At 48.8% G+C, this 23487-nt stretch overlaps 2 protein-coding genes across 5 annotated transcripts in view; one reads left to right on the top strand and one right to left on the bottom strand.

Annotated features, from left to right (window-relative positions):
• Nucleotides 1-8249: 8249 nt before the first annotated feature.
• On the bottom strand, nt 8250-16138 carry Stoml1 (stomatin like 1). 2 transcript variants are annotated; one of them, NM_001305238.1, is made up of 7 exons: nt 15907-16118; nt 14433-14539; nt 12670-12819; nt 12234-12437; nt 10340-10532; nt 9732-9947; nt 8250-9154 (listed from the first exon to the last, which is right to left on the bottom strand). In NM_001305238.1, exons 1-7 carry the CDS (start codon nt 16037-16039, stop codon nt 8961-8963), a joined length of 1197 nt encoding a protein of 398 aa, NP_001292167.1. In that variant the 5' UTR covers nt 16040-16118; the 3' UTR covers nt 8250-8960. The 2 variants fall into 2 exon arrangements, with proteins under 2 accessions (NP_001292167.1, XP_006243246.1); XM_006243184.5 differs by lacking the exon at nt 12670-12819 and having other exon boundaries at nt 15907-16138.
• Nucleotides 16139-16182: 44 nt separating this feature from the next.
• The window catches only part of Pml (PML nuclear body scaffold), a 34638-nt gene continuing 27333 nt past the window's right edge, over nt 16183-23487 (top strand). The window contains exons 1-3 of one of the 3 annotated variants that reach the window (XM_063265489.1): nt 16183-16321; nt 19098-19260; nt 21023-21486. In XM_063265489.1, the coding sequence (XP_063121559.1) occupies nt 19204-19260; nt 21023-21486 (521 nt within the window). In that variant the 5' untranslated portion in view covers nt 16183-16321; nt 19098-19203. Of the gene's footprint in view, nt 16322-19059; nt 19261-21022; nt 21487-23487 lie in introns of those variants that run through there. The other 2 variants (XM_063265491.1, NM_001427305.1) reach the window with 2 other exon arrangements.

The following is a 23487-nucleotide window of genomic DNA, read 5'->3' as shown; positions in this document are numbered from 1 at the left end:
AGACACTTTCAGCCTTTAACACTATTGCTCATGTCTAGTTTTCCCAACGACAATGAAATTTCCACAGGATTTACATCTTAGTTGAGCTGGTTCACCATTTTAACAGTGCCCCCTAGAACACTGCCTTACCCAGAAAAAAAGTCAGTGCCTAGTAAAACGTTTACTTTTCTATATATCAACTATACATAGTGGGTTTCACTATGACACTTCCATATATATAAATGGCATATCTCAGTCACAGTCACCCTCCATCAAGGTTAGCATTTTGTCTAATTACCCGGCCAGGTGTGCCTGACTCACTATAAAAGGGGTTACTTGCCCCCTCCTCTCTTTCTTGGTCTTGCCTTCCTGCTCCTGCTCTGTCCCCTCACCCCTTCCAGCCTGTCTCCCCATTCTCTTCTCCCCTCTCTCTCCACGTGTTCATGGCCGGCCTCTACTCCACTACTTGTCCTCCTCCTCTTTCTCCTCCTCCTCTTCCTCCTCTTATTTTTCTTCTTCTTCCTCTCTTTCTCTGCCTTTCTCTGCCTCTACTGCCCTCTTAACTCCCCTCCCCATGCCCTGAATAAACTCTATTCTATACTATACTATACTCTATTCTACACTGTCTTCTGGCTGGTCCCTCAGGGGGAAGGGATGCCTCAGTATGGACCCACTGAGGCACCCTCTTCCCCCATACTTTACCACACACACCCAAATATATTCCTTCTCTCTTTATCTTTTTATCAATTACCCTCTTGTCCTGTTTCCACTCCGCTAATCTTTCTGGTTTTTCTGGTTTTTCCCAACTAACACTCCTTTTACTTTCATGTGTGTGTGTGTGTGTGTGTGTGTGTGTGTGTGTGTGTGTGAGAGAGAGAGAGAGAGAGAGAGAGAGAGAGAGAGAAACAGAGAGAAAGATTGGGTTACATCAGAGTTATTTCTAAGAAGGTGAGTAAAAAAGTAGGGTCCCACAAGTCCCTTCCTCTCCCATGACAGGGTGCTGACAGGCCCAAACCTGCACAAGTCTTGTGCAGGTAACCACACTGCTGTAAGCAATGAAGGGGATGATGCTATTGTTCCATTTATGGCCGAACATTCAACGGTCACTTTATTCTCTGCACTTTGACCAGTCATCAGTCTCTACGGTCACTCCTGACTAATACAAAGAGGTTCTGACAAAGTTGACAGCGGCACCCTTCTATGGACATAAGCAGAGTTATTTAGAAGGGCATCTGACAGGCTCCTCATATCCATTTAGCAAAACAGCAGTAGTTTTCCCAGCCATTGACATGGCCAAACCAGGTAATAAGTGGCTGAATGACGGTGCCCTGAATATGGTTAATAAAACAACTGATTTTTGTGGGATGTGTAAGAGTACACCAGGCACCGAGTTGTCCTTATCTAGGGTCTACTTTTTATTTTTACCTTTTAAAGATTTATTTTTTTTTCTTTTTTTCGGAGCTGGGGACCGAACCCAGGGCCTTGCGCTTGCTCTACCACTGAGCTAAATCCCCAACCCCAGATTTATTATTTTTTTTATGTGATGTTTATATGTGTGAGACTGTGGGCATCACATGCACGCAGGAGCCCAAGAGGCCAGAAGAGGGCGCCAGATCCCCGGAATAGGAGTTAGTAAACAGTTGTGTGTTGCCATGTGGTTGCTAGGAACCAAACCAGGTTCTCTACAAGAGCTGCAGGGGCTCTTAACTGCTCGGCCACTTTCATTCCAGCCTTTTATTCAGACAGAGTCTCATTCACTGCATCGCTCTGGCTAGCCTAGAACTTGCTATGTAGACCAAGCCTCCAAACCCTGAGATTCATCTGCCTCTGCCTCCTGAGTGCTGGGATTAAAGGCGTGCCCCACCATAATCTGCCCCACTTTTATTTTTTATGGTTTTCCTAACAGGTTCTCCCCCAGGGACATGCACAGAGCCCTTGGGAGGTTTCAGGGACCCAAATAAATGGTTAAAACCTAAGACATAGGCTTGATTGTAAAGTGGAAAAAAACTAGAGAAAATATAAATTAATTAATATTTAATCAAGTGTTTATAAGATGCCAACCATGATTAATGTATGTCATTAATTTCATGTCAGCTTCTTTCATTATTAAATGTAGCAATCATGATTTGCATTGTATTTAGAAATGATTTGTAGGGTTAGAAGTTTTTTTTTTTTTTAACTCTGTGAACACGTCAGAACCTAAGGAAGCGTAGAACTGCTCTTAGCCTGATCATTCCCACAGAAAACCCACAAAATTCACATTGTATTGTCTTACAGGATGTTACATTTGACAGAGGAATCCTCACAGCACACAGAGAGGTAGCTTTTGTTATAAATAGTCCACTTCTGAGATATAATCCACAACCTGCAGTTTCTCGACTGTACTAGTCAACATTGCCCAGTATCTCCTGGCTAACTTCGTGGTCACTTCCGTTTCTACCCTCAGCCCCACCAAATCCAACCAGGCCCAGGTGTAGCAGGGATTGTTTGTTATTAAGATGGGAGGGAAGTGATCAGGCCAGGTGAACACTCCTGGGTTTCTATATTTTCCCTCCACAGAAGTACCTCCTTATCCTTAAAACCTTCATCCTCCAAAGCTGAATCTGAAAGAAAATCTGTTGTTACTCAAGCACCACTAGATGGCGCCACACACTACAGACTGGTTTCTTCAGGTTTCCTTTGGCAATCAGACCCCAAAGCAGAAGGCAGGGGGACTGCTGGGTGTCCCTCTCTAGTTTTTTCTCTTCTAGATGACTCTGGCCACTCCAGGGTGACTCTCAGGCTTTATTTTCACCTCGGTGGCAAGCCTAGGGCTTTGGGTACACACAGGGTCTAAAGCCAGTTAGGTGCTACAAGGCCAGTTTCCAGTTATCTTCCTCTTCCTCCTCCGCCATTTTTCTTCTGTGCTACCTCTGTATCTCTCTGTCTCCCCTCCTTCCTTTCTCAACACATGCAAATTACTCTTTTCGAATATGTATGCACCTGGGGGGAAATGTGTGAGGGTGCACAAATATAGTCAACACTGAATGCCTTCCTAAATCCTTCTCCACCTTCATTACTGAGGCAGGGATTCACTGAGCCCAGAATTTGCCAATTCTGGCAGGTCTAGGGATCATGTTTCTATAATTACAGATGGTCTCCACCCATACTTGCCCAGTTTTTTGTTTGTTTGCTTGCTTTTTATTGAGTGACACTGTCACTGTCTTCAGACACACCAGAAGAGGGCAACAGATCCCATTACAGATGATTGTGAGCCACCATGTGGTTGCTGGGAATTGAACTCAGGACTCTGGAAGATGAGTCAATGCTCTTAACCACTGAGCCATCTCTCCGGCCCAGCAGTTTTTAAATGAGTTTCTGGAGATTCAAATTCCTGACCTCATGATCATATGACAGAAATTATCCACTAAGCCCTCTCTCCAGCCACAAGATTTTCTTCCCCTTTTGTTCAGTAAGCTAGCTTTCAAAGCCAGCTGCTGCTGTCCATTAAAGGTAGACAGTGCCACTGTTGGAAATCCCATAAATGCGGGCTGGAGAACCAACTCCAGACAGGTAATTCCTATTGGCAGGAGACTGAAGGGTGACCCCTCAGTCTCTGCTCTTCAGTCTTCCTCTCTGCCTCAGTGGTTTCTTTGTCTCTCCCCTGCTTCTCTTGGGCTAAGGAGGGTCTGGATCCGTAGGGTGAGTCTCTGTCTGCCCCCCTCCAAGTCTGTACCCAGCCTTTACAATAGAGTCGGGCCTCACAGGACACAAAGCCCCAGGGACTTGAAACACTGTTTCTAGACATCCCTTTCTCCTCCTGCATAGTAGTCAGGAGACATTGCAAAGCAGCTCTGTTACAAACCCTCAGGGAAACGTGTACCCTGGGCCTACCTGCCTCAGTCTCCTCATACAGGAAGTGAGCTGGTAGGATCTGTACCCCCCCACACACACACCTCCTAGTTCTGCACCCTGAGGTTTTCTTCCTCTGTCCTCACCCTAGCCAGACACCAGGTGTCCCCCACCAGCCTTGAGAAAGCTAAGAAAGGTTTGCTGTTCTAGAGAGACTCCACTGGACTCTCAGAACAGGGATTGAGAAGCATCCACAAGAGGCAGCTGGCACTGTCTCCCTGCAGTCTCCACCCATCCCTGTGTAATGTTTGGTCTGGAGACTGGGATGCCCATGCAAATGGCTTGGTGGTCAACTTAACCTCCCGACTTGGTTTGAACCTGGGGAAGGGCTGGACTGCAAAAGTTTCCCTGCCTGCGCTCAAGCCCCACCCCCACCCACACCCCCATATTTTCTTCCCTCCACTGTTCCTCCAACGATAGATTACTTTTTTCTTTCTCTAGAAACCACCACCAATCCCAGGCTCTTTCCTCTGGTGCAGAAACCTCTTAAACTGCTTTAATCAAATGCCCTCCCCACCCTAGTCAATGCAGTGAAACAAGAGAGCATTGTAAAGTGTCAGGAACAAAGGAGGCAGCTGGCCGTGGCGGCATACACCTGTACTTTCAGTATTCGAAATGTTGAGGCAGATGACCCCCATGAGCCAGCCTGGGCTACATATAAAGACTCTGTCTCAAACAAACAAATGGATGGGGTGGGTACACCCGGCCATGGTGGTGAACACTATAGCACTCTGGAGTAGAAATAAATCTATAAACTTATTTATAGATTCAGGCTAAGGGCAAGACCTATGATAATAATAATTACTGTCATTATGTAAAACACCTTCTGGAAGAACAACCAAGAACTGTGTGGAGGAAGGAATGGGGACCCTTAGAAGGAATCGTACATGTTAGGGACAATCCACAATTTCTCTTTACTCCTTAACAAATGTGAGTTGTTATTAATATTATATAAATTTTTGGTTTGCTTGTATGTATGTCTGTGTGCTGCATGCATGCATGGTGCCCAAGGCCAGAAGAGTGACAGATCCACCGGAACTGGAGTCACAGTTGTGAGCTGCCATGTTAGGTGCTGTGTATTGAACTTGGGTCCTCTCGAAGAATGGCCAGGGCTCTTAACCTCTGAGCCATCTCTCCATCCCCTTAAATTTAAAATAAGTAAATAAATAAATAAATAAATAAATAAATAAATAAATAAATAAAAGCAATGTGGCTATACTAGCTAATGTGGTGGTTTAAATGAGGATGCCCCCATTGGCTCGTAAGTTTGAATCCTTGGTCCTGGACTGTCAGGAGGTGTGTCGGTGAGGACGGCCATCACATCCAGTGTCTCTCTCTGCCTCCTGCTTGCCGATAAGATGCTTGGCTACTGCTACAACGACATGTCCACTACTTACAGTCATGTTCCCCACCATGATGGTCACGGACTCACCCTCTGAAACCGTAAGCAAGGCCCCAATGAAATGCTTTTTAATGGGTCGTGGGGTCCCTTCACAGCAATAGCAAAATAACTAAGACGCTGATTCGGAAGGCGCAGACTGACAGGTACTGAAATAGGCCTAAGGGCCCAGGACATGGGTTGACACTGCAGGATGGAAAGGCGAGGCTCAACCTCGATGCCCGCTGAGGTGTAAGTCAGTTGGGGCTATGAACCCAGTCTTACCATATGACACACACGCACGCACGCGCACACACACACACACACACACACACACACACACACAAACATACCCACAGAGAGAGACCTACTTTAAAATGACACCACGTTATATTCACATGTCAGTTATGGAGGAGTAGCCATTAACATTACTCACTAGTTTATTTTGATGGGAAAAAAATAGAAATGTCTGCCCGGTGCACACCAGGATCTAGTGGGTGAACAATAATAGCTTCTGTTTCTACCGCCTCAGAATCTCCACATTCAGCCGTCATATTTCAATTCCATCTACTCAAACTAGAAGTTTAGCCTGTCTCTTCCACTTGTGCTCTAACGGGGGTGCCTGCCTGGCCTCTCTTTCCCTCTTTAGGGCTCTACCCACTGGCAGTCTTAGTGAAGATGTCTGGCTGACCCTCTAGGTATTTTTGTGCTCCCTCCCATGTGGACTGCTTGTTTTGTCCTGTCTTCCTAGCCCAGAGGCACTAGAGCCTGTGGGATACACGTCTGGAGTACTGGTCACATAGAGAGATGCCCACTTAGGTTACACTGACGGTCGGTATAGGCCTTACCTACATCTACACAGTCCCCCACTGAAGTTTCCATTTCCCGGAATAGGCGTAATAAAACTTCACAAAGAAAAGGGAGTTTCAGTTCTCCTTAAGCTATGATCTCATCTTTCCTGCAGATACCTAGGGTACAGTGCCAGCTACCAGGGGACTGTATGAACACAGAAAACGGCTTGGGTTCCTTGGGTAAAGCAGCCCTGCAGGGCACTGACAACTGAACACTTGCAGGTAACTCATGGCCCAGGGGGGGGAATCGGGGGAGCACAGAAATGTTCACTGTTGCTCTATTTATGATAGCCAGAAACTGGAAACAGCCCAGACGTCCCTCAGGGATGTTACACTGAGAAAACCTGTCTCAAAACTGGTCCCCCAAATAAAATACTAAATAAAAAGTTTTTTTTAATTACATCATGAACTTTGCAGGAAAATGGAGGGAGCTAGAAAAAAATTATGCTGAGTATATCCAGACCCAGAAAGATAAATATGGTATGAATTTACTTCTATCTGGATATTAGTCATTAAATAAATGATAACCAAGTCACAGTTCAGAGAGGTAAGGCATAGAGGAAGGGACCAGGGTGAACACAAACATTTCCCTGGGAGGGGTAAATAGATTTTATGGGTGGACTGCAGGAGGGGATTGAGGGGAGGGGAATGAGAGGAGCAGGGGAATGGGAGGGGGAGGGAGATGGTACTGACGGAAGGAGCATGGGGAGAGACAGCTAGAATTGAAGGCTATCTGAGGAGTGGTATGGGCACCAGTGCAGTGGAAACTTCCTATAATATATGAAGGAGATTCTAATGAAGTCTCCAGATAATGAGGAAAATAGAACAAACCCCTACTGGACACCTCGTCACCAAACAAAGCTTCTAGTGCCAGGACTGGGTTTCATCCAATTGAGTTGTTGGCCAGAAGGGTTCCATGGTGTGGTGCTTTGAATAGGAATGGCCCTCACAGAGTCATGGTTTTGAATGCTTGGCCATAGGGTGTGGCAAGACTAGGGTGTGTGTGTGACCTTGTTGTAGGAAGTGTATCGTTGTGGAGGAAATCTTTGAGGTCTTCTTTACTCAAGCTGTGCCCAGGGTGGTTGTCTCCTTCTCGTGCCTGCAGACCAAGATGTAGAACTCTCAGCTCCTTCTCTAGCACCATCTCTGCCCGCCTGCTGCCATGCTTTTCACCATGAGTACAGTGGACCAAACCTCTGCACTGTAAGCCAGCCCCAGTGAAATATCCTCCTTTATGAGAATTGCCATGGTCATGGTGTCTATTCACAGCAACGAAACCCAAACTAAGTCACACGGAGATCCCCAAATAATCCAGGCTGTTGCCAAGACAAGAGGTTGCTCTCAACAAAATAATAACCAGCCTCCATTGCTGAAGACGAGATCCACACTCATTAAACATGGGGAGGTCCAGCTGGTGCCTACAGAGAACCTTCGCTACCCCACCCCACCCCCCATCCCACAAGTTCTAATGTGTATAACACGAAAAGGTGCCGATCAAACCACAAAACCTTTGTGGGGCCCATATTGGCCCTGAGGGAAGTGCCCAGGTCAGATAGAGGACCCACAGCAATACAGTCAGTATCTGGCACCAGGAAAGACAGAGGCCTTTAGGCCTGGCACAGTAAGAGGGCCCCGAAGAAAGCAGACCACAAGGTGAGGGCTGTGGACTTGCCAGTTGGTTTGGTTTTTCTCTACAACCCTCTCTGGGATGTGAGATTCACTTCCTAGCCTTGAGTTGGGGGGGTCTATGGGTGGACAGAAGCCAGCTGAGCCCATCGTCCGGCCTCCAGCTGCATCTTTCTCCTCACCCAGGGAGGCAACAGCATCCGAGAGACAGCAAGGGGGTTGCCCTCAGTGCCTCCGATTCCTCTCTTGAACAGGTTAAGAGCCCCTCATCTTGCTCTTCGGTAAGTTTGTATTTGTAGTCATGCCCTACTTCTCTGGGAAATCTGTTCCCCCACTATAAAAAGAAACATAGAGCAACCCACAGCTACATCACCCTGACTTCCAAGGCTGTAAGACAGCCCGGAGGAAGAGCTTCACATTCTCTGAGGACCTGTGTCAGCCTCTAGTGTTGGCCCTTGGCTGGGCACAGGGCCTAGCAGACCCTCCCTGGCCCACCATACCCCACAGCCAGCTGCACTTCTCCATTCCACACTGTAAATGCCACATTTATTTGTTGGAGACTCCAAGCCTCTAGTAAACACACACAGAACAGCAGGGCTCTCCCACATGCTGCCCTGAGGCCAGCTCCTCAAACATGCAGGATGGAGCTGGTGGATGAGGCCCAGTGTCTTCAGGAGCAGACCCACAGGAAAAGCAAACTGTTCTATCCCATGCCCTCCCCACCCAGCCTGTTCTGGCTTGCCAATAGGAAGACGGGGCCACCTGGATCCACTGCAGTAACCTCTTCTTGGGGGCTGCCCTCCCTCATCTTCCCTTCCTTCTGGTCTCTCTGGATGTCAGAGTCATAATCCATGTGCTTTGATCCTTCCCGTGGCTGCCATTCAGGCTGCTTCTGTCAGGCTTCTTGTCTCTCCAGTCAGGTTATCAGCTGGGCGGGGCGGGGCGGGGCAGGCTCTCTGTCTTCGCTCTGTGTAGCAACTCAGGACTAAGCATTTGTTGGGGATTGATTGAGCAAAGGCCTGTCCAGAGAACTACCACAGGTTAAGGTGTGGGACACCTGACTCAGCTGTGACCAGCCACAGATGTCTCCCAGCCTCCCCGGCTTCTCCTCATTGGGCCTGAAACATCTTCAGGCCTCAGTTTTCCATGGCCCAAACCAATATCTCCTATTCTAAGAGGCTTCTCTGGCTTGGCACCAGGTTCAGGGCTCGGTGATGGATGGACAGCTAACAGTGCTACTTCAAGGCCTTGAGGACAGCCTCCAACTTCATGACCACCGCCAGGTCACCCTTCACCTTCAGCCGCCCGCTCATGTAGGCCCCCAAGGGCCGAAGTTCCTTGCACAACAAGGCCTGTAGGTCCGCCTCAGCCATCTCCACCACCACGTCAGGGATGCCATCAGGAACTCCATGCCCCACTCTGCCTTGTCCTGTTGGGAGGCAGCATTAGCATCAGTAGGAGGGAGGAGGATGCTGGGTAGTACATCCCACATCCCACTAACAGTGGCAAGCGCTGGTTAGTTCAAACTCTAGAGCTGGGAATGTGGGCTTACACACACACACACACACACACACACACACACACACAGACACACACACACACACACACACACACACACACACACACAGAGTAGAGGTGGGCCAGGTTCTAATACAGTGGCTTTAAATCTCACTGACTGTGACCACTTGTTGCTTCAGTTTGCAAATTTACGAATGACAAAGAGGTTCACAGTGACAAGTAGGTAGAGTGCTCAAGGGCAGAGCCCAGCATGTGATGGGCCCTGCTGTATATGAGGGCTCCCGGTGATCAAACTGAGCTGTCCTGCTGATCCCAGGGAGACCAGAGGCCAGGTTGTCATTATGGGTTTATTATGGGTCCAAACAGCTGTCGGGAGCAGGTGACCAGTCTTTAATAGACCATGGGGGAAGGGCACAAGCAACCGGAGGGGGAAGGGCACAAGCAACCGGAGTGGAAAGGGACGGGAAATGCAGAGAGGACAGACACACCTGTAGTAAGGTCCAGGAAGTAGATACTCTGGGTGCCACTGGGCAAGAGGACATTGAACTGGTAGCAGGCCCCAACCTGGCTGACCAGTGACTCTGACAGGAAGGGTTGCAGGGCAGTGAGGAGCCCCTCGGCCACAGGCTGCTTCGGGCTGGGCTCAGTCCCAGCCCCAGCACGAGAGGCAGGTGGTTCCACTTCATTTATCATTTCCAATGTATCTACACAGGAGGCCAACAGGGTTGGGGAGGGTGACAGAGGACAGGTCAGTGCTCTGCCAAAGGTCGGGAGCATGCCAGCCCTTTGTGAAGTTTCTTCTTACAGCCCTTCATTCTCTGTGGAATTGCCTCCTCTCCTAAGAAGCTGCCTCTTGATTCCCAGCAAACAGCCCAAACCCATGTGTTTGAGCTACTCTGGCCTGGAGCACACAGCCTTCCTTCCAGTTACCCTTGCAGGACTGAGGCTTCTTCTCACAGAGGCTACCTAGGGCCTTCTACAAACTTGCATCCTTGGGCTCTTCTCTGTGCGCTCACTCTGGTCAGATCTACAAATGGGATAGGTTATATCAGGTAAGCCAAAGGGACTAGAAGGAAAGAGCTGCCACACTCCTTACCTGACCCTGGGGATGGAACACGTCCTACTGAGGTCATACTTCCCCCTAGGAAGTGGAGGGCCAGCTGTTGGAGGGTGCTGTCCAGGCTGGGCACAGCTAGGCTATCCTGCGGTGGCTGCAGCACAGCCTCTACGGCCAGCTCGACACGATCTACCTCCAGTCCCCACGCTCTGGTCACGTCATTGATCTCCAGCTGAGGGCAGTGAGGGAAAAGGGGAGAATCATTGGATAAGGCCCCGTGAACATCTTCCCTGGACAGCTCACTATAGCCACTCATGGACATGGAATTCAGCAAGAAGCCACAACTGTTTGGCTAGGCAAGTGCAGGGCGGGGGAGGGAGGTGGAAACTCTAAGTAGAAGGAGACGGAACCTTCTCAGCAAACCCCAGTCAGTAGGCTCTAGAAAGTCACCCTTAGGTTCTCAAGTATGGATTGGGGTACTGGTGAGAACTGAGGGTTCTGGGTAGCCTCTTTCTGCTCAGCTGGACTTGTTCTAAGACCCCAGGGGGAGCAGAGAGACACGGAAGTGACCAACCAAGCAGACTCCCTTTTGGGAGACAGACCCTCCTGGCTGCTGTGTAGACACTGTGTAGGAGAAGGCTGGGAGTGGAGGAATGGTTTCACACTGCAGGCAAGAAATGAGAAGGGCTGGGCAGAGGGCAAAGGGGTGAGGCGAGCCTTGAAAACTCTTGGAAAAGTCACAGGAGAAGAGAACGGGCTGTGTCATGGGTATGGATGGCACAGGGGTGGAGGAAGACAGGCTTCTGGCTTGGGTCCCCAGGGTCATGATGGTGGCATCCACCTGGAGAGGACGCATGGGGTGGACAGGGAGGGAAACAGCTATGTTACAACTGTCGGTTTAGTAAAGATGATTTACTAAGTTTCCAAAGGAAAGAAAGGGGAGCCAGGTACACAAGCATCAGAATCGCTGAGTGCCCTGGAGTGAACTCTCCCGAGGCAGGGGAGTGTCAAAAATGAGAAGGCCAATGACAGAAACCTGGACACTGGAGGGCAGAAGACAAAGCAGGGTTGGGGGTAGGAGGAAGCAGAGAGATCTAAAGTAGAATGTTGCCGCTAGACAAAGTAAGGGCTGAGAAACACCACAGCTCACACCAGACGGGGGTCACTGTGGTGAAAGGCAGAGCTACCTCATCTGTCTGGAGGGGGAGGGACAGAACCTTCTGGAAGTTAGAGGAGAAGGGGTGAGAGCTTGCATGAGGAGGTAAAAGGCTCCCTGGGAGAGAGGTGGACCAGGCAGGGCAGAGCCAGCACAGGGAAGAGACTCCAGAGGGAAGCAGGAAGCACAGTTAAACAGAGGTGCAGAGGATATGGACACTCTGCCTGGCGTCTCCTCTGACCTTGAAGAAGAGTCAAGGTAGTCAGGAAGAGCAAGGGCTGGGGAGGCTGCAAGGGAGCAGTGGGGGGCTGAAAAGCTGTTGGTCAGAACGTAACTGGGGAAGAAGAGGGGAAGTGGCAGCTAGGGAGTGTGTGGGAGGGGAAAGGGACATGGGGAATGTACACTTATCTGTATGCAGAGGGCTCTGTTCCTGCCACCCACCAGAACAGAAACCTGGAGGCCTCAAGGCCCTAGGCCGTGATCGTGATCACAGTGGCAGTGAAGGAAAGGGTACAACAAAGCAGTCAGGGGCAGTGGCCCAGAGTTCACACTAGAGCCTTTCTTTTCAGGCCACGCACATGCTCAAATGTGCATAGCCTGGGCCGCCTTCCATTCCTCAGCTTGGAGTCTCGCCTAGCTTCTTTTCAGGTGGTTGGGGCATTGAGATGTAGTGAGTCATGGTCCAGCGTAATCTGGTCCTCATTCAAAGTGACCTGGCAGAGGAAGCCAGGCCTTGCTGCCAGACCCTGGGCCCCACCTTATGAGAAAGCCACCTACCAGGAGCTGGTCACCGATCTTGAGCTTCTCCATCTGGATCTCCTGCAGTGGCCTTCTGAGAAGGGCCTTGGTCATGGCATTGTGGGCTGTCATGCGAGTGGCTGCGTTCAGGTCCTTCACAGCCATCACGGATAGCACTGGGTCCCAGATGCGGAACTGGACATCAGCTCCCACAGACAGCACAGCCCCATCCTTAGAGGCCAGCTGTTTCAGAAGACCAGGAAAGAGAAAACATTAAAAGGGCTGGAGGCCACTGTGGGGTTGTACCCACTGAGACTACTCAGCTTGGCCCACCAGCCTGGTAGCCAGCCCCTCAAACGCAAAATGTTATCTCCAAGAAGGTAGAGTTAGGGAGAGGTCAAAGCCCCGGTCTGCCCACAGTTCACCATGCACAGGCCTCATTCCTTTTATGTGGGGCCGCTGAGAAGCCTCTGACCTTGCAAGGAGGGACATTGAAGGCTCGGGTCCTCAGATCCACCCTCTGGAAGGAGTCAATGAAGGGCAAGAGAAGAACCATGCCAGGCCCCTGGGGGTTACGGATCCGGCCCAGTCGAAACACAATCATTCTCTCGTAGGTGGGCACAATCTGTCCATGATGGCAAAGCAAAGGGTTTTGGAAGTGGCCGGCCTCGGCTGGCCAATGTTATTTGCTAGGTCCCTCTCTGCCCCCCACAAATCACCCAGACAGTCAAATGCCTTTCGGTGTGTATAGTGTAGGCCAGAAGTCAACCTGGGCCACTTCCCATTTTCCTGTTCCTCTGCCATGAGGTGAGGGACTTCCGGTGGTTTACCCTCACCACTCTGATGCTCCGGTCAAACACACTGGGTCAAGCAACCAAAGGCTGACACACTTGTGAGGCTGAGAGCCAAACCAAGCCCGCCCTCTCGACTCTGTCACAGCGACAAGAACACTAGCACACGTAGCTGTGCTTAGACAAGAGACACTGGGCTGAGAGACGGACTCAACAATTACACAGTCCGTCAGTGAAAGGGGCATGATCTGAAGACAGAGCTCAGTGACGGGCCATGTCTCAGTCACCACAAGTACTGACTTGACCAGAGAAACTTCACCTCCGGGGCCCGACGCTAGTCATGACTCATTCCAGGGAACGGTTTGCTCTTGGATTAGTCGAGGAAAAGGCTGGGCTGCTCTAACAAATGCCCTGAGCAAATGGCTTCACCACTTTCAGATCCCTGGATCCCCTTGATAAAAATAGTTAAGTCTAAATTGAGAACCAAAGGCCAGAGGCCAGGCCACACACCTGTGGTTGGTTACAGGACATTTGCTTCAGTGGTACCATAGAAGTAGGATCTGGGTTCACCTCAGTGCTCTCTTCTAGACCCACAAACATGGAGGTTTTCTAGGGACTTCACAGCCTAGGGCCATGCAGAGGGGAAGGCCTGCCTGGGCGTCGCCTACCCTGGGGCTTTCAGGTGTGTTGTTCAACTACATCTGTCTCCCCATCCTCACCCACAAGCACCAACCCGTATGCAAAAGGAGACCGGAGTTTCACTATACGGTGCATGCTGGGTATGCTGGGTGCTTTTCTTTCGAGTGGTCCTGAATCGAAGGGAGGATGATTTTGCAAAGGAAGTGTATGTGTCCAGATTCCAGGACTCAGGAAACATTTCTGCTCCTTCCTGCCTAAAGGTTCAGTCTGGGCTTCAGTTTACTCATCTGGAGGATGGGAACTGCCTTAGTTTTTTCCTGTTACTGTGAGAATCACCGTGATCAAAAGAAACTCGGGGAGGAAAGAGTTTATTTGGCATCTGGGTTACAGACTATCACTGAGGGAAGAAACTAAGGCAGGAACTCAAGCAGGAAACTGAGGGGGGCCACAGAAGTGAAAGCAGAGACCACAGGGGAAGGATGATTAGTGCCCAGTGGCTCAGGCTCAACTGTCCAGGGATTGCACCACAGGGGGCTGGGCCCTCCTACACTAGTCAAGCAATCGAAACGCCTCCAAAGATGTGGCCACAGGACGAAGGCAGTCCCTCGGGTGAGGTTCCCTCTTCACAGGCATGTCAAGTTGACGGCCAGGACGAGCCATTCATTACAAAATGAGCAACCCTCGACTTGCCTATTTCATAGAGGTGTGACAGTATTTAGAGGCAAGGGGCCGAATATGGGGAATCTATTCATCGATGCGTTCACTGTGCCTCCCAGCTCCCCCACAGCATCCAGCCAGCCTTACTTACCTTCAGAGCAAACCAGCCAGAAATGGGAAAGGTGAGCAGCAGCAGCAAGAACCCCAGGAAGCTGATGAGGCCATGGCAGAGACAGGAAGGCCAGCTCTCTGGCGCATCTGAGGACAAAAGAGGGGAAGGAACCATAGAACACCAGCTGGGCCTGGCAGGACAACTTCGAGTACAGTGTCCCAGAGTACAGTGGGCCGTGTGTACCTGTCGCCTGTGTTCTGCTTCAGAGGCTCCCTATAGCTAGTTTGGGGTCTCCACCATAATGAACCTGTGCAACCAAGATTTTCCTCTCCCAAGTAAGAGGCACAGAATCTGAGAAAACGGTCCATGAAATTTCTCTTTGCTGGACATAGCACGAGTCAACAACCCCTTGTCTAATGTGTACCGCCTTCCAAAACACGGGACAGAACACTCATGCTGGGTGAAACGGGCAGTGCTGGTCTTAACACATTCCACCAGCAGCCCCGTAAGTGTGCTTTCAAGGGGTCCTTACAGAGAAAACGCCTCAGCTAACAAGGATAAAACTAATTGTTTGTCAGTAACAGAGTGGGACTAAAGTGTCCCTTTCTAGTTTGACCTTTATTCCCACTGTAATATCCTGAAAATATGTAATATCCTTAAAATATTTTTTAAATGTGTGTTTCAATTCAAGCTGTTTGGAGGCAAGAGCTGGGAAGATGAGGCTAAAGCCAAGGATTCTGACGCCTGAAGAACTGAGAATCCAGAATGGGTGTTGAGTAAACAGGCCCAGAATCTGAGGGTGAGCTTGCTACCTGCTCTCTCCTCCCCAGCCCAGTACAGGGAGGTGACAAGAGCTGTCTGTTCTATCCTTCAAGAAGCCCCTACCTGCAGGGCATTCTAAGTCTTAAACCAACTCCTGATCTCTTAGTCAGAGGCAATCTTAAGAGCAGAGGGCAGAATGGGGGGGGGGGGATTCATTCAGCAATACCAAAGCTTCCAACACACTGCCAATACCGGAGAACCACAGAGGACCCTAATACTCCAATGTCAGGCTGAGAAGTGTGAGCCGAAGGAGCCACAAGAGGCTTTGGAGAGAGAAAGCAAACAAGCCGGGCAGCTTGCAGGCCTGGCATTTTGTTCTGTGCATCTTCACCAGGACACAAGAGAATCCTGCTCCCTGTGCTGCTACCCTAGGGTGACTCTTTCCATTTCTGTACAGATGCCTTGTGGGTTGTGGCTTTCTCTGCCTAGGGCTCTGTTTTCTTCCTAAGCATGATGGGCTATCCTGGAAATAGTAACGTGGTGGGTTAAGGTTTGGGAAGATAAGATTGCTCGGCTTCCAAAGCCGCAGCTGGTGGCCCTAGGGAAGACAAACCAGTAGCAGCATCCTGACGCCTTGTATGCCTCCCTTTTCATAGCCTATTCCCTTCACTCTCCTTCCTTCTAGAGGTAGAGTACAGGTCTGGGAGGTACTGACTAGTCCCTCTGTCCGCAGTGCTGGGCAGCCACTCACCGGCCCCCGGCCCCACGCCGCCGGGCTCTGGGGACAAGCAACCCTTCTGCGAACCCAGAAAGCCGAAGCTCGATTGCTGGAAACGATCAAAATCCCCTAAGGGCAGTGCCCGGTAGCCCGACCTGCCAAGCATGACTTCTAACTGGGACACGCCCAGAGCTTCCACTGGGAGCCTGCCCTGCCCAGCCCGTGGCAGCTCCGCCCCTCCTCGTCCCCACTGCTTCCGGCTTCACTCGCACCACCACAACAGTGGCTGCGTAGGATCAGGAATCAGGCGGGATCCATGCCCGCCGCCCCACAGCACCCCCTGCGCTGGGAGGACCGAATGGCGGGAGCACAGTTTGGGGGATGTGGCCTTGGTTCTAAACTAAAGCATCTTGAGGCGTCCTGACCACTTCCTTCCTGAAGGAAACAAGTAAGTTTGGCTTTAAAGATGCATTGCAGGAGCGTTTTCTCCAGAATCAGGGGAATGTTTTTGGCCTCAAACCAGTCCTCCAAACTCAACACATTGAGGGATGTGCTTATCCAGAGTTAGGCTTTCTTCTGGTGTGGTCAGCAAATTGGTCTTCGCCCCCCCACCACCCCCCCCCACAGCCAAGAAAACAGAGCCTGTCATACAGACTCCTGTCTTTATTTGCTTAATGATGGTAGATCCAAGTCACTGTGGACAAGTTGAACTCAGAAGGCCTGAACTTTGGTATAAAAGAAAAATTTCACATGCAGACACCTCAGGAAACATGGCAGTGGACAGTGTTGGTGGCAGCGGCGATGGTGGTGGGTACAGCACAGAGTTATAAGACAGGAGGGCTGTCACGGCATTACATCAGACTCCTTGATCCAGGCACTTGAGGGAACTTTGTCTCTCTGTGGCTTTAGAAAGCACAAATGAAGGTAGAAAGCATACTCCAATAGGTTGCTGGGAGGCTGACAGAAGGCTATCTTACAAAGCGAGGAAAGGATGAATCTTTCCCAGTCTTGCCTCCCCAGATCCCTGCCATAGCCCATTTCTAAGTCCCTCTACCTATGACTGCTATGCTAGCTAATTTTATGACAACTTGACACAGGCTAGAGTCATCTGAAAGGAAGGAACTCCAATTGAGAAAATGTCTCTATAAGGTTGTGCTGTAGGCAAGCCTGAAGAGCATTTTCTCAATGAATGATTGATGCTGGAGGGCCCAGCCCATTGTGGGTGGGGCCAACCCTGGGCTGCTGGTCCTGGGTTCTATAAGAAAGTAAGCTGAGCAAGCATGGGAAGCAAGCCAGTAAGCAGCACCCTCCATGGCCTCTGCATCAGCTCCTGCCTCCAGGTTCCTGCCCTATTTGAGTTCCTGACCTCATTTTCCCTAATTGATGCATTACAATGTGGAAGTGTAAGCAAAATAAACCCTTTCCTCCCCAACTGGCTTTTTGGTCATGGCGTTTTGTCACAGCAACACACACCCTAAGACAAGTTGGTATCAGGAGTGGAGTTTTAGTTAATTTCAGATGTAGTCAAGGTGACAATCCAAAGTAGTTATCACAAGTCCACCCCTTGTCAACTTACACAAATCATATCTTCTTATTAATTTCCAAGTGAAAACAATGAACAGGTCATAATAATGCCTAAACATAATATAACTATCCGATGTAAAATTGCAAGCACATTATGTTTTTAACCATGTTGTAATTACACCTAACACGATACAGCTATTCCTCATACAACTGCAAATATATTATAAATTTAGAATAGGTGGCAATGTCTCTTGAGGGGCATTCTTTTAGTATCTCAATCTTCAATATGATAATCATTGAAATTCTCTTAATAGATATCACATCGCATAATAAAAAATTGAAGGGAAAAACCACAAATATTTGTACACAATATGACTGAAACAACTGCCCACCACATTTGGCTGATCTTAGTTTGATGGCCTAATTTTAAAGGCCAAGGAATACTGGTCAGCTTGGAGGTATGGCATACTTTCAAGGCCTTTCATAGTCTCCAGGATGCTGGGTTTCCCTTTAGCACCCAACTCGCCCCAACTCTTAAGTTACACCATCCCTTCTAATCAGTTAGAACAGAGAGTAGGGTGGATGCACACAGGGGCCAGAAAAGTGGGTGGGAACAGACTGAAGTCAGAAGCCAAAGGCACTGTCCAATGAGAGTGTCTGCAGTTGTGTGCTTTCCTCACTCACTGGGTTCTGAATTGCTTTTCATTGGCCAAAAAGCTAACTTTCTATCTTCTTGTTCTTTTCACTGCTGCTGGCCAGCTCCTCCCTGACTTCTCTACCTCCATACAGAGCACATTCACCAGACCTATTCGTCACATCATCCTGTTCTGTCATCACTGTCCTTCCACTGACTCAGGTCTGGCTGCCTCCCACAACCACTTTTCATAGGCCACCTGCCTCAAGGTCATCCGAGAGACAAAGTTGACACTTTGTAGCAAACCCTTCACCAACTCTCTGATCATATACAGAACTGGTTCATCTCTCATTTTATGATTAATCTAATCTTCTCTGACATCATCACAGGAGCCCCATCTCAAGTCTGAAAATGGTCCTAACTACTTCCCAAACTGGCTCTCTTGTTTTAGACCTCCACTCCTTTCCAGGTGCGTGCCTCTCTTTAGAGTGTCCGTGCAACCCTGAATCCCTGGTGATTTTCTATCTCATGCTTCATTCTCAGCTGAGGGATGCCTTTCCAGGCAAACCCATCCCAATACTGGGTCGACGTCTCCATTTAGGGTCACTTGGGGGCTCGCTCAAAGAGGGGGTTTATTTCTCTACCTGGCTTTTAACTAGAAAGACACAGAACTGTGAGGTGAGTTGAATAGCTCCCAGTCCGGGAAATAAACGCCTCTCTGTTAGGCAGTCAGCTCTGCATCTCTCCTAGTGTGCATGCTGAGTGCGTGATAGGATCTTTACTTGTAGAGCAGTCAAGCTCGCGAACATTCTGCTACAGAGCTGTGCCAGCCTGCCGGGCTTGTTTACGTGCTTGTTTGGTTAACCTTTCTGGCTCTATCTGAGTTTGTTCCATAACTTCGCAGTCTTTCTCTTAACTTTAGAAGGGAGACTACAGAACGAGCCTCTCCGCCCCTAGACCCGCCCAGTCCTGTCTCACTTCCTCTCGGGAGGCGGGCCCTCCGCGGGCACCTCCCCGCAGCTCACTTTTCTGGCTCAAGTCTGGGACGCATTTCCCGCCCTCACAGACCCAATCCAGAAATCGAAACTGAACCAGGCTCTACGCAGAAGGCGCCTGCACCCTCTGGATCTCTCTGTCAGCAACTGGATCCTGCCCTGATCCCCACGCCCACCATGCCTCCCCCAGAGGAACCCTCCGAAGACCATGAACACAGCCAAAGCCCCGCGGAGGTACTACTGGATTAGGAGATGAGGGGATGCTAGGGTTTTTTATTCGTTTACTTTGGTGGGGAAGTTGAGAACAGAGAAGGTCATTATAGAAAAGTGAGTTAGTGTCCTAAAGAGACACCAGGGTCCTGAACCCCCTGACTGGGCATGGATAGAACTGATAGCGTAGAATAAAATAGGAACAGGATGAGTTACAGAAGCCCTGGGGACAGTTGGGTTGCAACTCCTACTCCCTGAAGCCTTGCCCTTTATCTCCTATCTCTGCCATGGCCTGGAGCTAAAGGCATGTCCCAGGCATGGCAGAACTAACTATAGCACCCCCACCCCGACCCACACACAAACACTTCCAGTTTCTCAGCAGTGGTCGCACATCCCAGGAGCAATAGAACTTGGGATGTGGGAGTTGGAGGAGGATGACAGGTTACAGGCCAGCCTAGTCTACAAAGAGAGTTCAAGACTGCCGAGGGCATCACAGCAAGACCTGTTTCAAAACAAAACAGAACAAAACCTGGTCCAGATCAAAGTGCCTGCTAAAACCAACATGATCCATGCAGAGTCAGTCTCTCTCTCTCTCTCTCTCTCTCTCTCTCTCTCTCTCTCTCTCTCTCTCTCTCTCCATACATTTATTTTATGTGTATGAGGTGTTTAGGGATTTTTATTTTATTTTATCGTCTTGAACACAGGGTCTCACTTTGTAGTCTTGGCCTAGCTGGAGCTCACTGTGTAAACCAGGTTGGCCTCAAACTCCTAGAGACCACCTGTCTCTGCTTTCTGAGCTCTGGGATTAATGTATGCATCCCCAAGGTCATGGGTCTTTTCCTAAGGAAGCCTAGCTCATGGTCCTCCCGGAAGTATTGCCTCAACCCCCCCTGAAGGAACTACCCCCATCCCGCTATTCTTCATTCCTTTTTCTCTTGACAAAAGCACAAATAAGGCCACATTGCCATAACTTTTTATATTAGCGTTGTATAACTGAGGGTTAAAAATACTAGTTAACATTAACGGGTACTTCTCATGTGCCCAGTACTGTACTGAGAACTTTGGACCATTTACACACCAGCTCTACCTTTTGTATCTATGAACTAACTAGTCTTATTGTTTAGTATGACTGGAATTACACAGTATTTCTCATTTTATAGCAGGCATATTTCATTTAACACAATGTCTTCAAGGTTCATCCAGGTTGTTGAATGTATCAAAAATTTCATTCCTTTTTAAGGTTGAATAGTATTTCGTTACATTTGCAGCCACGTGTTGTTCACGTATTCCTGTGCTAATGGACACTTGGGTCACTGTGACTTTTGTGGTGGTGTTGCTAGCTAGGCACATTAGTATATAATTATATGCCTGGATATTTTTCCCAGTTCTTTTGAGTATATATGAAAAGTAGAAGTTCTGGTGGTTTAAGTCTAACTTTTTGAGGACTATCCCACCAACTGTGTTAAGCACTTTATATGAAGTTGGTACTTTTCCAGACTCGAGTTCTTTAAAGGCAAAGATGTATCCAGTCTTGTATCTCAGTGTCTACTAGTGAGTCTGAGGATAAGTAGATGGGAGTCCAGTAAATTGTGTGGCGAGAGCTGCAAGGCCTCAGTAAATGAGGAACTGGGCTGCCGATAAGCCAGGACAGGATCCAGTGACTCCCAGGAATGGAATGTGAGGTCCTACCTACTCCAGCCTCCAGCTGAAGGAATGGGTGGCCAGTGGAGGGGACAGGACTTTGGGGCTTTCTGTAGGCCTCACTTCTCTCTCCTTGGTTCACCAGCAAGCCATAAAGGAGGAATTTCAGTTTCTGCGCTGCCCGGGCTGCCAGACCCAAGCCAAGTGCCCCAAACTGCTGCCTTGCCTGCACACGCTATGCTCCGGATGCCTGGAGGCGCCCGGCCTGCAATGCCCGATCTGCCAGGCACCGGGGTCGGCCAATGCTAATGCGGAGGCCCTGGATAACGTGTTCTTCGAGAGCCTGCAGCGGCGCCTGGCGGTGTTCCGGCAGATTGTGGATGCGCAGGCTGCGTGCACTCGCTGCAAAGAGTTGGCTGACTTCTGGTGTTTCGAGTGTGAACAGCTCATGTGTGGCAAGTGCTTTGATGCACACCAGTGGTACCTCAAACACGAGGCCCGGCCCCTGGCCGAGCTCCGCGACAACTCAGTGCGCGAATTCCTCGACAGTACTCGCAAGTCCAACATCTTCTGCTCCAATACCAACCACCGCACTCCTGCGCAGACTAAGTAAGTGAGGCATCCTGGAGCTGGGGGTGGGGGGTGGGGGGGAGCTTCAGGGAACTGTCACTCAAAATGAGGTCCGCTGGCTCGTAGGCGTTTCTAATGCCCCTCTTGGGGGAAAAATGTGATGTGTAAAAACAGTACATTTTAGTATTTGTCACCACCGAACTTTAGATGTCTTAAGAGTAGACTTTGGGGTTGGGGATTTGGCTCAGTGGTAGAGCGCTTGCCTAGCAAGCGCAAGGCCCTGGGTTCGGTCCCCAGCTCCAAAAAAAAGAATAGAAAAAAAAAAAGAGTAGACTTTTCCTTTGGAGGCCCCAGGAATCTCAGTAAGCTGGATAGGGGCAGGTTAAATAGTGTTTGAAAAGTTGAAACTACAGCCTCAGGGAGTGCTATCTGAAAATGACTACATGCAAAGAGCAAAGAAATTCACTTTTTCTATTTATATAGGGAATCTATTTATATGGCCCACAAACAAAATTTATACTGAATAAAAGAACGTGCCATCTCCATTCTGTTCCCATCTGCTTAGTTTCCAACACTTTCCCTCCATCCAGAGGGCGGCTGCAGTTGCTAATTTGGAATGCTTCTTTTAAGTTTCTTTGTGAATAAAATGCAGGTCGGGTAACCTTATCAGGGCTAGTTTCCAACCGTTTAGCCAATAAGGTAGTGTATGATAAATAAACTTTTGGCCACTCAGAAGTAGATTGCTTGCATAGGGTCTAGTTTTTGAGGAGTCAATGGGAACAGAGAATGTTTCCTCTTTGGGGACACTCCTTAACCTCTGCACTCTAGGAGCTTGCTTCCTGTCAGATTCACACAAGGAGTCCTGCCCCCACCCCCATTCCTCTGCAGCGCGTTCTGCTGCTTAATTTGCCTTTTGTGGGCACTGTTGCGATCAAATAGCTCCTCTCTCTTTATGGTCCCTTGTGTTTCCTGTCTTCTGTGAATTGTGTTTGAATCCCACTTTTCTTTTCCTTTGAGGAGTTCTTACAGGGCCCTCTCTAAATTACGCTTTAGTTTTAGAGGATCAAAGGTGTCCATCTCTCTCTTAGAGTGTGTATGACTTTGAATCAGTCCAAAAAAGAGCTCATGCCTGTGTTAAAAATAATCTCTTATATGATCTTTGGTCTTGTAGTGTGATGAATTAAATCTATGTCTTTTCTTTGAACTAGATTTTGGTTCTTAGGAGGAAAAACTCAGCTGAACCATGATCTATTATTAATTTTGTTCCTGGCTGGGTTTCATTTTGAAATATTTTAATTTGGCTACTCTCTGTAACAATAAGTATAATCAATTTCTAATGTAGTTTGTATGGGTTTTTGCATTAGGTTTTCCTGTCTGCTTTATAATAGTCTCTTTAATTTGAAATCTTTCATTTCTTTGAGCGTGATAATGCAGTCCCCCTTCATACTAGAGGAGATGACTGATCCCCACTCCACAATACCACCACAGAGAAGTGCTTGCCTTCTTCCTACGAACTCTAAGCCACTTCAAGTTTACTTGTAAGTCAGGATGCCTTTTATCCCAGCATGGGGGCGGTAGAGGCAGGCAGATCTTTGTAGCTTGAGGACACTCTAGTCTACAGAGCAAGTTCCAGGCCAGCCAGTGCTCCATAGTGAGACCCAGCCTTTAAAAAAATTACTTATAATGATGCTAAAAAATATAAATACTGTGTAAATAGTTTTTATACTGTAATATTTGGGAATAATGAAAAAGTCTGTACAGGTTCAATATAAATTGTGTATGTGTGTGTGCATGCGTATGTGTACAAATGTGTGTGTGTGTGTGTATAGTGCATATATAAGTGCATGTGTGTACTCATATATGTAGAGGCCATGGGACAATTTTGTCTATTGTTTCTTTGTCACCATCTTGAGGTTTTTCAGTTTTTTTTTTCAGACTGGTGGTTATGGAAAACTTTGTTATTTTTTTCACCAACTTCAGTGTCATAAATAGCCCACAATTTGCCTCCAGCCACAAGCCAAAATAAACCACCCTGGCCTT

This window comes from Rattus norvegicus, chromosome 8, assembly GCF_036323735.1.
Source record: "Rattus norvegicus strain BN/NHsdMcwi chromosome 8, GRCr8, whole genome shotgun sequence".
Classification (NCBI taxonomy): domain Eukaryota; kingdom Metazoa; phylum Chordata; class Mammalia; order Rodentia; family Muridae; genus Rattus; species Rattus norvegicus.
The sequence above is the reverse complement of the archived record's forward strand: the minus strand, read 5'-3'. Positions and strand labels throughout refer to the sequence as shown.